Source organism: Melanotaenia boesemani, chromosome 21 (assembly GCF_017639745.1).
Source record: "Melanotaenia boesemani isolate fMelBoe1 chromosome 21, fMelBoe1.pri, whole genome shotgun sequence".
Lineage (NCBI taxonomy): Eukaryota > Metazoa > Chordata > Actinopteri > Atheriniformes > Melanotaeniidae > Melanotaenia > Melanotaenia boesemani.
The window spans coordinates 15,409,302-15,425,091 of record NC_055702.1 but is presented as its reverse complement, the minus strand read 5'-3'; the positions used below and the strand labels follow the sequence as shown (position 1 = coordinate 15,425,091).

The window sequence follows — 15,790 nt, the reverse complement described above, 5'->3', positions numbered from 1 at the left end:
ATACAGTTAAGTATATTATATAAAATAATATAAAAACAAGTAGATGGAGAATTGAAAGTTGGTTAAAAAATGAATGATCTAACAATGAATATCAACATTTGAATTTTGGGTATGAAATTTGATTGGCCGAAATATCCAACACAAAAGGAGACCTGGTGGTTGGGTGAGGCTCACCCCGCAGAATGCACATCTGTTTAAGGTGTTGGACACCAACCTAACCGCTTACATGCACCATTATTATATCTTTTTGCTTCTGTGCATGTTCTAGATGTGTTACTAGGAAAATGAAAAGCATGCCCCTAAACTCAAGTTTATTCATGATTACTCTCTCTTTTAATCTTTAATGCTTCCATACTAATGTTTTATTGATGGATCTCATTTGACTGCTGTTTCCTTTCCAGAAATACAGACGTGCCCTGGTAGAGCCGGACCGTGAGAAGCTAAGAGAAAGAGATGTGATCTTATATTTGAGATTTCTATGATCTGGAGGTGGAACTGCACAGATGTTAATTAGTCAATGCAAAAAGAAGCATGCTTCACTCAATCAACCTGCATCTGGATGACAAAAGGTAAAAAAACAAAAAGAAAAATCATAAGAAAAGCAATTTGTTCCTTGTTGTTGTAGTAGCTTTGATGCTATCCTTAAAAAATAACAATGAAGGATTGTGTGTACCTTTATTCTTATGTCTCACTCATGGAAGGCTTGTCTGAAATGCTAACACTAGTAGCATCTACTTTACGTTAGGTTCAGACTCACTGCTAAAGGTTTGTATGATTCCATTTAATCATTTTACTATTTTTGTGTATTTATCGTCTCTTTGTGTTGGTTCTTCTCAGTTTTGTGATTATTGCCTGGAAAGAGAATTGCATTGTGAAATGGTTGAGGTTTTAACAAAAGCATGTTATTCAGTCACAGAGGTCCATCCAGTGCCAGGTCAGCTTTTAGTGTTTACTAATGCTTCTTCATAAAACTTGCATGCGCTTGATTTTCTTTCCTTTTTTTCTTTCACATATGGTGACACAATTCAATAATAAATATATAAAACAGATGTTATGAAGTAGGTCAGTTAAATGCTCACACTTTTTTTCTTTTTAATGCCATTTTTTTATACCTTTTTATTCTATCAAAATGAACCAAATTGAAATCCTCATTGTATACATTTCCATCAGTTATGGCACACTAATACTTGTCTCTCAGTTTCTCAAATGCTCATATTTGGGCTATCACTTCATGATTTAGTTTTTGATCTAAAAATAATAAATAAAAATCATTCCATTTTCTAATTTTCTATTTCTTGGAGACCGTAGCATTAGCTTCTAAACAGCGACAGTGCCCTTCTTATCTTGAAGCATTTTAATATTCATTCTTGACCAGATCTTGTGTCTAAAAGACTGTATAATAAAATGTTTTTGTCTGACCAAAACAGACGTTTCTTGCAAATGAGACTATGTGTCTCAGCGGGACATGCAGTCACATTTGACTATGACCATGAAGCATCACATAGACTGGAAATACACCAGTAGTTCATCGAATTAACAAACAGCTGAGGAAATTTTCAAAACTAGCCTTACATCATTTTACTAGATTACCTTTTCCATCAGTTTTAATAATATAATTCTTTATTTTATTCTTTAATAAGATAAAAAATAACTTAAATCTAGATTGCATTGTAAATCAAGAAAAAGAATGTAAAAGGAAAAATTCTTTTATAGAAAAAAATGAAATATTTTCCTTATATGATGTGTATTCTTAGAAAAGTGAAAGTAAATCTGAGCTGAGTCAAATTTTTATCATGTTTAACAAAATAAACCTAAATTAAGGAAAGCAGATCATCGATCCTGCTCAAGTCTTGCAAAGGCAAAGAAAAACAAGCAATAAAGATAGAACACACTCACATGTGCCAATGAGCTTTATAATCATTTTAAAACATTTTTTTTTTTTTCTGTAAACACATGAAACTTTGATTTATTGTCCTTTGATTTTAGTTCATGCATCTTCAATAAGATTAACCAATGTTGTTTCCTGAAAAGGTCTGTGAAGGTTTTAAAAACATTTTTAAAGAACATTTCCATTTGTTCATGTACATCTAGCAATTGATCATCCTTAGTGCAACATGGGGACACCCCCTATATGTAAACAAGGATAATATTTAGAATTACATAAAAAAAAAAAAATTCTAAATAAGTGCAGGAAGGAACTTAAAGTACAGGACAGATACCAGCCATCTCTGTTAGGAGAGTTTAAGATGACTGTTATGGTGCTGTGAAAGCAAACCATCTTGCTATTGTGTAAACTTAAAACTTTTGTAATATTGATGACACCTAGTTTGCTCAGATGATCATCATTGCATTTTGATATATCTAAACAAAAATAATAGTGACAATTAGAATAACTTAATACCTTTTCAGTGGTTCTCTATTATAGGATTTGCATTTGGTTTTATCATAATTACTGATAAAATAAACTGGTTACATTTAGGGTCCGACTGATATGGATCTTTTTGATCTTTTTTGGATTGATTAATTTTAAAAAATTAAATAATGAATAAAATATCTATTTGGTCTCTTAACATTTACAGTAACAAAGATATAAATTATAGATTTTACTGTTTAACTTAACAGAGATTAATTTTCAAGTACAAAAACATGCAAGAAAGCATTAGACCTCTGGGAAATTATATAAAGTTTATATTAGGCTATAATAATTTTAGATATTATATAGCACTATTTTCTTTGGCATGAAGTCATGACTCATGAACCAAAATAAAAACAATAGACGCCTTTCTCATATGTCAAAACATGTCATCTGACGAGTTTCATTTTAAATATATAATGGTCACACTTATCCGGCACTAACGTTATCCCACAACAACACAGTAGTTGTTGTTACAGCCTGCGTAATGCTATAGTATTTTCTGATAAAGTAAAACTAAGAGTGACATGACATCGTGACGGTTGCTGAAGACTAATATAAATCATTATAGCCTTTCGGGCCTGCACTCTCTCCTCCGTAACCTTATCCTTACAGAGAGTAACTTAAGCTACGTTTGTACAATGTTAGCAGTGCAACGTAAATGAAAAGCATGACCGACACAATGAAGCACAGGTCATTATCATGACACCTGGCAAACAGAGCTAAACTGATACTGGAGACATGTTGAGTCATTCTTAATTTCAAAGCATTGTTATAAACTTTCCTGTCTGCAAACGCCACTCAGCCCACTCCTGTAATGTTGCCTAGCTGCATCTTATTCCTGTACTTTACTGGGAAGACAGTGCTGAGGACTGAGGATTGAATGGAGGCAGTGCTCCATCTATTAGACAAACTGCGCAACGATATCATTATACACAACCCGACACTTAACACCATTTACTGTTTTATAATTATTTAAGACTATATCTGCGTTTAATCGGAAAACTCTAGCCGATGGTAATTATTTTGAAAAGGGCTATGATCAGCCCATTTAACTGGCCGCCCGATTAATCGGTGGGGCCCTGTTTACATTATTAAAGCTTCACATATGTATCCTTTTAACATACCTGTAGACTTCTACTGAAAACACATTATGTTATTGTGTAACATCTATTGTCAGTGCACTAGAACTTATGTAGAGAATAAAAACATCACCTGTGGTCCAGCTGGACTAAATGATGAATCCTATGACTCTTCTAACATTCTCTCCATCATTTTTCCTTCTCTGCACTCTCTGCTTCTGTCCTTTATTTGAATCTGAAACCTTTTCTTCATCCCTTACACTCACATTTTCTTTGTCATCTTCACTTCAGCATGTGTTTCTCTTCTAAAGTAGGGGGGGCAACTGCCCCCCCTTTGCCCCCCTGTAGATCCACCCCTGTAACAATGGAAAGCCTCTTTGCTACACTGAGGGGAGACAATACTTTTCTTTCTTTCTTTTTGTTTTCATTTAGCAGCTTGTTTTTGCTCACTTAACATTTAAAATGGCAGATTTACTACAGAGGTAAGATCTAACATCTGGTGTTAACCATTTTATTCATTCATTTTCGATGTGCTTAGTCCAATTCTGGGTCACGGGCATAAATTAGCAGGGAATCAGCCTCTCACAGGGCCAACACAGAGAGGCCAACAACCATTCACTACACTAACTCTTGAGTGACCAATTAACCTAGTATACATGTCTTTGGACTGTGGGAGGAAGCTGGAGTACCCACGCAAACAGGGGTGGAACATGCAAACTCCACACAGAAAGGCCAATATTTAAATCCCTGATCTAAAGGAAGTCTTGAGCACACAAGACCTTTTATCACTGTTTCCATCTCGCACGCTGTGGGAGTCAGTCTCATGCCACGTATTTGTTTCATCAGGGAGTTGGAAAAAAAAAGGCATACTACTGACATTATGGCAGGAAAGTCAAAGACTGACAACACAAGTGCAGTCAGAACAAGAAGTATGTGTCTGCAGACCCAGAGACCCACAGAAACCAGTTCTGGACCCTCAATTCTGGACCCCGTCTATTTTCGACAGCACCCCCTTTTTTTTATTGCAGACCAGACAATACGAGAGTAAGTATTAAAAGAAAATCTCATTGTTCAAACTATTTTGTTGACCTAAAATTGACAAGAAAATGAAGGTTTTACTGTGATCAGTTTAAAATGATTTGACACTACCACCATAGTCTGAAAAGTACATCCTACATCAGCTAGTAGTAGTTTAGCTTCTTGGAAATTAATGGTTTAAGCTGCACATTTAGTGAAATGAAATTGAGGTGGCACGACCAGTTTAACATAAATAAATGATCAAAGTAGGCCTAATGTAGTGGATGATAAACATGAACAGGCCAACGTTTTGATAAAAGTTATAAACTTATTTACTTTACAGTGTCTTAGTCTCTCAAACGGTTTTATTTCTATTAATGTTATTGCTTTCTTATTTATGGTGCTGCACTACTGTTGTTCATGTTATTATGTTTCCCTTTACGGGACAATGGATGGAAATTAGCAACCTGCTAAATCCGACATTTATGGCAATAGTGTACTTCATTAATATGCATTGTCCCGTTCAAATAATTAAATTAAAATTGACATTTTCCAAAAGGCAGAAATGCTTATTAGCAGTTTATACTTTATGCTAAAATTTAGTTTAGTATTTTATCATGTAAAATATTCTAAATGACAGTTATCCTTTATTCTTTATATTACATATCATGTTTGTTTATACCAGTATTTATATTTATATTACTATCGCTTACGTTTAGACATTTTCTTCTTTTTTTAAGTATTAACCTAGACTAATTAAGCACTCTCTTTTTAAGGTGCACAACTGTCCAACCCAGACAAAAGCAGATAGGACAAACCTTCCAACCTGGACCTTTTCATCTTTTTACATATTAAGTAAAAATGTTTCTGCAGCTTTGTGATGGATATGTTTGATTTCTTTCTTTTTTTCTGTAGATTTCCCTAATTTGTGATCAGTTAATAAAACTGTTTCAGTGTTTCAGTCTTTGTTCTAAATTCCCACAACAAAATGAAGATTGGACACCAAAGAGCAGACACTTCCTGCGATATGTTTGAACAGGTTTGAAGAACATGTGTAAAAGCTATATAGAAATGTCTATAAGAACACATATTTCTGTGTACTAAAGAAATATTTGGGTTGGATGCTGAATTAGTTGTTGAAATTTCTGGATACTGGAGAACCTGCTGGTCCAGAAATGCAGATGCAATTTTACAATTATCCAGTAGGTGACGCTGTCGCAGAAAACATCAGGGGGCTGGAAGTGTGGGAATCTGTGGGTCTTAATCTGGAGACACATACTATTGGTCAGAACAGAGCTGTGCAAATAAATAGGGTTGGGATGGATGGCAGAAGTTTGCAAACATTTTAAGCTATTTTTTCTTTGTTTTTCTAAAGCATAATTTAGAAAAAGAAATATTTTTTCTTCTATGAATCATTTCCTGTCCTGATACGCCAGTTTTTCATAGTTGGATCATTGTAGCTTATCCATATTTGAAGTGTCCTTCCTTTTATTAAATCAACAACAGGCACCAGAAGCAATGATTTTTTATTTTCTTACCAGGACTGAAGAAAGTGAAAACTAATAGCCTTATTGTACAGAAAGGCAGATTTGGAGCTATGCTTCAATCAGTAGCTTTAGTTTGTTTTGTTTGTTTGTTTTGGCAGTAATAAAGGAAATTCTGTAGCGCTTTGAGCAATGTCAATAAGCGATTTTGAAACACTGCAGCGTTTGCTCTGATGTGTGTGAGGAAAAATGAATGTTTGCTTTGTATTTTCTCTGAACAAACCGTGAGGAAACACCACACCAAACCAAACTCCCTCTCTGAGAAATTTTACTTTAAGCTGAATTCAAAACATTTATGCCCTTTTTTTTATTATCTTTTAAATAAAATACACAAAATCGCAGCAAATTGTACCTGTTTTAATGTTCGGCTTTCAGTGAACTAACCTCAAAATTCAGCATAATTGTATAAGTGGCTTTGATGCCCACATTGTGTGCATTTTATACAGTTGTTGACATTAGCTTGTGTTTCTGCTGCTGACTGGATATAAATGTGGAAATCCTGGAACATGAAGTCTAAACAGTTGTTTCTGGAGGAAAACACTAAACTGAGCATTTAGAGCTCTGAAGACATCCAGCCAATTGTCCCTGTTGCCTGTCAGCACACAAAATATTTCCTGTTAGCAGAAATACCAAAAGTGTAATGAGAGAAGCTGACTTTTTACCAGAATTAGGTCAGCTTTTTGTTGACTTTAAAGGGTCCAAAGGTGTGTTTTATTTGTGTAGTTTTCACATACTTCCTGTTTCTCATAAAGACATAGTAATATATTTTATTTGTTATGAATATTGGCTTTCATGTAAGAAACCTTGTAAAACAACTGTTGTTTGCTTTAGTGAAAGAGCCAGAGTGAAAATGTATATGTTAGATGAGAAATATTTTCAAGTAATCAGATTAAATGTTAATCCATCTCTTGTGCCTATAGCTTACCTCTCAGTGGCTCCTTCAAGACCCTCCCTTGTCCCTTCCTCAAATTACAGAGGAGGTATTTAAGAAAGTTGTGAGCAAAAGTGGATTTCATACGTAACTGGGAATGTTACATAAGGGCACTTTAGTGTTGGTCTGGCTGTACAAGTACCAGTGATCGCAGAACGATAAGAACCTGGTACATGCACTCAGAAAGCCAGGTTACAAAGATAGAAAGAGGGAGCAAGCAAACACATTTAGAGTAACTGAAGCACTCAGACTTCAACAGGAATTTTAAACAGGACTGTTTTTGGAGCGTCTACTGACAGATTCTTACTTTTGGATTTAGATTTTGGGGGAGGACTCACACTGATAACCACAACAAATTCAGAGGAAAGCAGGTAACACCACCAGGAAGAGATGATGGCAGAGTGACCAGGAAGTATACACAGTGACTCACGGCTCTTTTGTCTGGAATTTTCTGACAGCTGGAATTTAAGGTTTACAGAAGCAAATCAGACGTGAATGTTGACACAGCCAGCAGAGAGAGACGCACTGCTGCAGTCAGGACCTACGGAGGAACCACCACACTGGCCTTTTTGGAGCTTTTTCACAGTCTAATTGTGGTCTCTGGAGTCTGATTTCCTCAAAAGAACTTTTAACGCTGTCAGTAATGTCAGAAGGGGAAGAGTTGTCCTACAAGGAGGCCATTGAGAAGGCCACCTCCTCCATCACTCGCTTCCCTCTCATCCACATCAGAGGAGTTCCTCTCATGTCCCATATCGCCTACAACTGGGACTCCATCTCGGCTTTTCACCCTGACCCATCAGATCTCCTCATTGCCACCTACCCCAAAGCAGGTAATCAAGACGGCTGCACACAGATGCAGCTTTCCCCTAAAGAGTAAAATCTCAGAGTCAGGAACTGACTGTAGACAAAGGTGTTGTCAAATGTTTTTTTTAATGTTTGTAAGTTATGGTTGGCAACTGTGATGAGAATAGATTTGCTCAAGTTCAAGTTAAATGAGGTCCCCTTCATACTTACACAAAATATGCCTATGATCAAATATGTATATAATATAAAAGCTATAGTTAGACCCAGTGGGCAGTGTGGGATTGCTTATAGGTGGTTTATAATAATGCTAGAATAAGAGAAAAGTTGCACCAGTTTGGCAGCATAACTTAGAAATGAGCAGAAATTGAGAAAGCAGAAAACATTCTAGTAACTGTAGAAAAATCTCACACAAATTGATGACATGTTAGGAAGCCCCAAGGAAAACCAACAGAAAAGACTATATTTTTAAGATTTATGAAACATGAATTTGTCATTATGTATGCACATATCTATGTAAACATCATATATACACACATATGTGCAATGCATGATATGTGCATTTCGCGAGAGCATAATTTATCATAAAGTGAGTGTTTTTTTGTTTTGTTTTTATTTTATTTTTTTTCATTTTTCCAAGAATGTTTCCTTGCTTTTGCAATATCCTGTGAGGTAATTTCCCCAGGGTGGTCTGTGTAATTCAAAATAGTTTCTGGTAAATTGTCACAGAATGAAAATGAGTGATTTTCCCTTCTGCTGGATGATAATCGTACACTTGAAAGAATGCTTTTTATTCAGTTTAGTGTCTGTGTCTGCACATTAGGGACCACATGGACCCAAGAGATAGTTGACCTGCTTTTTCACAATGGAGATGCCGAGGCCTGTAGAAGAGCACCCACGCCCGTCCGCAGTCCCTTCCTAGAGATCTGCTCCCCACCCCCAATCCCCTCAGGTGTGTGTTTTTCTGCCTCTGGCTAAATATCCTAGAATGATTGTCAAAACACAAATACAATTCCTGGAAGACTGTTTCCATAACAGCTTGTTTGTTCTTCAGTAATCAGGGTCAAAGAGATTTTAACTCACAAATATTTCCCTACAGCCCCAAAATGGTCAATCCACAAAAATGACAGACTCAAACATTTTGCTGATATTTTTCAAAGAGTTTCTTCCATCGCTTTTTGTGCAATAAAAGAGCACTTAAAAGACAGTAAGTGACTTGTGAGGCAGATGAATGGTTAGGCCTACTTTCTGTAGGCCTCCTTCATCTTTTTCTGAGCAGTTTTCCTTGACATTGTTTGAAAAATCTCAAGTGTTATGACAAATGGTGGGAGGGAATTTTAAAAGGCTTGGAAAAGAACGATGAAAATCCAGCCACACTAACAAGCTTTGATGTGGGTCTGCAGCAGTGAAACTACAGACATTAAAAACATTGAGCGCTTGTTATTTCACGGAGCTTCTATTACATATTATAATAGTTTAACAATATATACTATATACTATAAAATATCACTGTACTACCAAGAATTCTGAAAAACGCAAAAGGATCAAGTAAAAGATATTGTCACAAGCAGCTCACAGTCACTGTCCTGTCCTAATATTATTTTACGGAAATGGATGAAATTATTGAGCTTCATGTTAAATGTTGTGAGGAAATGATCTCCTTTCCGTTAATAAAAGATTATCTAATTTTGATGCTCATTTGCTTAGTAATTACACACTTCAGCCAACTTCTTTCATAGCTGCTACTTTGGCTCCTCCAGGTCATGACATAATGAGAAAAAACAGGAAGGATGGAATTGAGATGTCTTGATGCTGCAAAGAGAGCTCAACTACACTTTGCAATATGAGTTGCTTGTGACATATTTACAAATGTTGGATTATAAAAAGTTAATTTTGCATTGCCCTGCGTGCTGTAACTTTTATACAGGCTGTATAAACAGAGACAACTCAGAAAAAAATGTTACTGCTTTCCCAAGGTTAATTGAAGGCAATAAAACTGGAGAGAACAAGCAACACAAACTACTGTGACATTATGGACATTTTCAGCCAACATTGGGATTTAACAATCATTTCTGACCTAGCAATCATTCATAATCTTTATTTTTATATGATACAGACACTGTGATCTTAAACTTAAACTGTGCAATACCTTATGCCATATAACAGTTTTGTATTTCCACTATATGCAATATTAGTGCCTCAACTTCACACACACTCCAATATTTCTTTGTAAATACTTTTTACTAAATACATATATTACTTGTACTATATAGCTTTTTAAAATTAGTTTGATTATTTCTTTTTATTTATTCACTTACAATGTGACGTCATTGTGATGTTGATATATGCAAAAAAAACTATTTGACCAAATGTGTTAGGTGTCCAGAATTGGTCCTTGAAGGCCACTGTCCTGCAGGTATTCAATGTTTCCCTGCTCCAACACACCTGACTCAAATGAAATGGATTCAGTAGCCCATGAAGTTCTGTACATTGACTCATTCATTTGAGTCAGGTGTGTTGGAGCAGGGAAACACTGACAGCCTGCAGCATTTTAAGCCTCGGGTACAGGACACCCTTGGACTGCTACACTGGATATTTATTCTCTTTAATTGTGATACTACAAATGACTTGACACATGCCTGGAATTTTGATATCTGTTTGCACATTAGTTTAAAATTCACAAAAATGCCTTAACCTAATGCTGGGCTCTCTTTCGATAGCTGATGCTCCATTAATATGCTTAAACTAAAGAAAAAATATGCCAGTTAAAGTTTAAACAGGAAATTCTGTTTTTGTGCATAGTGTCAGACTTGTAAACCGTTCATTTCTTGTTTTTCTAAACATATGTTTTAGGTCTTGATCTACTGAAAAAAATGGATCCTCCAAGAGTTATCAAGACACATCTTCCTTTCCAGTTGGTGCCTACAGGATTCTGGGAAAACAGATGCAAGGTAAAACATAATTTAGCAGTGAAATTCTGGCAGTGTATTTTATTTATTCTCATTGGACAATAAATGTGCATTATTGGGGGGAAAGGTTCATAAAACGTGTGTGGGTTATTGGGGTAAGAGGTTAACAACACAATGCCAAGCATAAACGGCCCCATCAAATGTCCTGCTATGTTCATTGTCTTAAATTTCTTTCTATGTTCCTCTTGATCACTTGCAAAGGCTATCTACGTGGCAAGAAATGCCAAAGACAATCTGGTGAGCTACTACTACTTCGACCTTATGAATAAGACTCAGCCTGAGCCAGGACCTTTTGAGGGCTACATTGACAAGTTTATGCAAGGAGAGTGTAAGTAGATTAAATTGCATTCTTCTGTGTCCTATAACAATGAGTCAAACTAGCCTATAGTTCTGACTGAACCAATATAATGTATGTTTCCACACTAACATCGTCTGTCTGGAGCTGTCTGTGTAGGATATAATGATGACTGGTAACTTCTGAAATACATGACACCTCCTTTCTCATAGTCAAAGTGTTTTCCCCTGTGAGGAAACTTAATATGCTTCAGTGGGTGTGATGAGATTAGCAGCACCCTGCATGGCTGTGGAGTGCCACAAATACCAGTCAGAGGAAAACACCCCTGCAAATATACAAAGGAATTATGGCAGGAATGTTTCTCTTCGTTGTGATTAACCATTTCTGTTGTCATGAGTACACTAGCTAATTCTGCTTTACAGCATCAAATGCATTGTGATATTGTTTGGCGTGGATACACTTTGTTTATTTAATAGATAATAACTTCTCCAAATAGATTTAGAAATCTATTAAACAATTTATGCTCTTACAAGCTGACATTTAAACAGCAGACAATAAACAACTAACCAGTGAACACAATAGAGCTTTTTTTTTACCTAAAGATAGTGAATTCTGACGCTTCCAAGGAGCAGATAAGAAAAAGATGAATTCATGTTTCTCAGGTTTTAGGAGGCACAACTCCAATAAACACGAGAGTCGTTCTTTGTCTGCACAGCTGAGTAAATAACATCCCTGTTATTTTTAAGCATTTAGTAGACCCACCTCTTCCCTACAGGAGAACATTGACATAGTTGGCTTCACCAAAAGCAAAGAGCCCAGGAGTAAACACAGCGTGACATATATGAGTGTGTATAACGATAGTAAGAACTTCATTTACTGGACTCTTACCTCACGAGACAGGGATTCATATTCATATGGGGTTTTTGGACTTTTAATTTAGTTTTGCTGTACATGTTTGTTTTTCAGTCATTGGCTGATTTGGTTTAGACAACAAAAATACTTTGTTAGGTTTTGGAAAAGATCATGCTGTGGGGGGGAATTTGCTAATGCAATATATACATCGTGGGAGCCACTGTTGTGTTTGATTGTGGGTAAATTAATTTCTCAGGAGACACTGTCACAACTTCCTGAAGTCAGCGTACTAAAAGCAAGGCTGGTTTATTTGTATAACTCATTTCATGTACAAGATATTTTATGGCATAGAAGGGAATAGAAAAAGCATGCAAAACTAACATTATAAAAGAATAAAAATTAAATATTAACAGAAAAAACTCAAATAGAATAATAAAAATGCAGGATTAACAGGATGAAAGGCAGCAGCAAATAGAAAAGTTTTTAATCATCTTTTAAAACTGCTGAGAGCTTCAGCAAACCTACAGTTTTCTGGAAGTTTGTTCCACATGTGAGGAGCATACAATCTGAACATTGCCTCTCCATTTTTAGTTCTGACTCTGGGAACAGAAAGTAGACTTGACCCTAATGACCTGAAGGCTTTTCTATTGTAGAATGAAGAGTCTATTACATACCTTACATCAAACAACTTTGACAAAGCAACTTAAGAGGTTAGCATGTTAATTATAGCGAAGGTCTTTCATCTTCTAATGAGCCAGTGACAATAATTCTTCAGTTTTAAGTCATCAGTCCCAAATCAGTAAGAAGGACTGATTGTTGTTACAATCCAAGTTGCTGGCAAAAAGATTTAAGTTTCCTGCAGTTTACCCTCTTGTTGTCCTTGGGTCAAGTTGACCTGTTGTTTAAAAGTTAATATGCCATAACAACATTTGTGCTTCTTATCATAACTATGGTGAAAATAATAAAAGATATAAGCTTTTGGTTTATTTTTACTCAAAAGTTAGGTAAAAATTTAGGTCACTGAGGCAAAAATAGGCATAAATGGCAAAAGTAAATGTAAAATGCAGTTTTATGTACTGGAAGCAAGTTTACTAACAAGGCAACATAAAAATATTTGGCAGTCATTTCGAACCTCATGCTTTATGAGCAGTCAAAAAGACTGGGTCAGTTTGACCCAGGAGGACACTAGGTGCGTAGTCAATGTGAAGACAACACGAGGGTTAAAAATTAAATGACTGAACTTCTTATTGGCAAATAAAGGAGTTGACCAAATGCCATGCAGGATAAACATCAAATAAAAGAACTTTAATTTTACAGTCTGACAACCGAAAAGTTGATGACTAATCCATAAACTGTGTTATAAAAATGCTTTAGAATTAGAAAACAATATAAAGGTGCACGTACATCAGCCAGCCATAGCCATCCAGTCTGAGTGATCACAGTTTTAATGAACCTTGTAACATTTTAACAAAACTTATGAGTGTTTGAAGTTTGCTGTTTACCTCCACAGTGTCATGGGGTTCCTGGTATGATCATGTAAAAGGTTACTGGATGGAGAAAGAGAAGAAGAATATCCTTTACCTCTTCTACGAGGACATGAAAGAGGTAAATTTGAATGTTACCAAAGTACACTGTATATTTCCTAATTGTTAAAAAAAAAAAAAGCTAAATATTTAACTTCTCTTTTTTTCTCACGAAGCAAAAAAATCTGGCAAAATAATAAAGTAAATATGATGAAACCAGAGAATTTTTTTTTCTTACTAAAGATTGTAGACTTTTAGGACTACAAAAGTTTAATTGATGATCCCTTTAGGTGCAGCAATTGTTGGCATTTAGTGGTCCAGTTGGAGATAGCAACCATCTCAAATTCTGTCCCCTGATCATCAATCAATATATACAGACCATAGATTAAAAGACTTAACTTTGCCTTCACTCTAAAGATTTTTCTGCTCATCATCTAAAATTTCTGTCTTAAAAGAGTCTCATAGATGTTTGATTCAATTTTCGAATAATGCCTGTCTTGAATTCTCACTGCTTCTTCTTTTCTCTTCTTTAACGCACCGTTAACTGTTCTTGCACCATGGAATTAGTATGATCAGCCATTTCTCAAAGATGCACCCTCAAATTTAAACCAGCACCTCTGATTCGGCTGATTCAGCATCCATCTTGTATCCTGTCTCTTCTTTGAGCGTTCTCTAGCCAGTAAAAGTCAGTCTGATGTTGAATCGTCTTATCTCTTGCGTACTCATTTTCTCTCTTTTTTTCCCCTATTTCCTTTGAAAATAACCTCCTGAGTTTTTTTGCTGACTCAATAATGATGCATGTGTTGATATCCAGTTGCTGGCATGTGACACAGTGCTCTAAAAACAAAATGCAGTTGTCACATCATGCCCCAGGCTAGACAAAAACATTGTGAAGAGCATTTACACAGCATTTTCTTGTCACAGATCTTTGCTATTGTTTGCACACTGTTACTTTAAGGCTTACAGGTTTGTAACCTTTAAGGAATGCTTAAAACATTCAGCTGGCTGTTTTCATTTAAATATGATGATTTATGATATTATAAGAAAATTACATGGAGATTCTCATCAACCTTTTGGAATAATTTTCCATTACAATCATGCTTAAAAACCAAAATCTTTGCTTTCCCACATATACTGTAATAGAAAAGAGGGATTTAAATGAATCTCAATATTTACATAAATGAGATTCTCTTCATATCATATCATGACTTATCTGAACATCACCTTTTTGTGCCACTTGTGTTCACTACTGTAATGTTTCAGTAGCAGGAATGTGTAATTTAAGATCAATCTTGCACATATTCTAAGCATCACATTTGTCTCCACAGAATCCTCGGCGTGAAGTGGAGCGCATCATGAAGTATCTGGACCTGTCAGTCTCTGACAAGGTCATCAGCCAAATCGTGGAGCTCACATCCTTTAAGAGCATGAAGGAGAACCCAATGGCAAACTATTCCTGCATCCCATCACCTGTTTTTGATCAGTCCATCTCACCCTTCATGAGAAAAGGTGCATGAATCAGATCCCAGTCTCAAATATTATTAGGATGTTGAGGCCCTTAGATTGCGTTTCTCCTACAAATCAGTACAGTACAATGGCGCCACCTAGAGGTGCTTGGATTTTCTCCCCTTGCTATGAGATGTATATATGGGAAGTTTGGGGGGGAAAGCCACCACAATCACTCCACCTTTTTGCTTAGTTATGATAACTTCCTGGATACAATTCTAAGTTAGTCACTGCATATTACTGATGACATGTCCTGACCACACTAGATACATAAATGATAAATCTTAAGGTGTGTATTAGTTCCTGATTTAAGGAAAGCCACTAAAATTCACCCATTGTCTTGTACATTTTTGTCCATGTGCAGGTGAAGTAGGCGACTGGAAAAACCATTTCACCCCAGAGCAATCAAAGAAGTTCGATGAAGACTATGAAAAGCAGATGAAAGATGTCAACATACCTTTCAGGAGCCTCATCTAAAAGATTTTGTGTTTCGTTCTGCAAACCAAAGGCCGATGAACTGACACTGTGCAGCACTCAAACAGCAGAAACAATGTCAGAATTCTTGGCACAAGCTAAAAACCAAAACGAACAATGTCAAAATACAAAAAAAAAAAAAAAAAAAAAACTTCACTTATTATGTTTAAACTTCACTTATTATGTTTGGATATAAACACTGTAATCGCTGCACTTAATGACGTGTCTATTAAAGGAAATCATCCATGTACGTGTGTAAAGAATGAATAAAAATGTGCTCCACAATGCAAGTAGATGAGTATTTTGATCATCATTTTATTAGAGCTTATCACGTAAACAATAAATAAGACCAGAAGTGTTGTGACTGAGTGGACATGCCCATT

The 15,790-nt window shown here is 35.8% G+C and overlaps 1 protein-coding gene across 4 annotated transcripts; it reads left to right on the top strand.

Annotated features, from left to right (window-relative positions):
- The first annotated feature begins 413 nt into the window (after positions 1–413).
- On the top strand, positions 414–15,697 carry sult1st6 (sulfotransferase family 1, cytosolic sulfotransferase 6). 4 transcript variants are annotated; one of them, XM_041973813.1, is made up of 9 exons: positions 414–569; positions 7,307–7,358; positions 7,446–7,817; positions 8,612–8,740; positions 10,642–10,739; positions 10,959–11,085; positions 13,415–13,509; positions 14,756–14,936; positions 15,298–15,697. In XM_041973813.1, the coding sequence occupies exons 3-9, from the start codon at positions 7,631–7,633 to the stop codon at positions 15,408–15,410; spliced, it is 930 nt and encodes a 309-aa protein (XP_041829747.1). In that variant the 5' UTR covers positions 414–569; positions 7,307–7,358; positions 7,446–7,630; the 3' UTR covers positions 15,411–15,697. The 4 variants fall into 4 exon arrangements, with proteins under 4 accessions (XP_041829747.1, XP_041829744.1, XP_041829745.1 ...); XM_041973810.1 differs by having other exon boundaries at positions 7,307–7,817; XM_041973811.1 differs by lacking the exon at positions 414–569 and having other exon boundaries at positions 7,088–7,358.
- Positions 15,698–15,790: the final 93 nt, after the last annotated feature.

Coding starts and splice junctions, on each gene's coding strand:
- sult1st6 (XM_041973813.1), top strand. CDS start 7,631: ATGTCAGAAGGGGAAGAGTTGTCCTACAAGGAGGCCATTGAGAAGGCC. Junction 10,740..10,958: donor TCTGGGAAAACAGATGCAAG/GTAAAACATAAT, acceptor TCACTTGCAAAG/GCTATCTACGTGGCAAGAAA. Junction 13,510..14,755: donor TCTACGAGGACATGAAAGAG/GTAAATTTGAAT, acceptor TTGTCTCCACAG/AATCCTCGGCGTGAAGTGGA.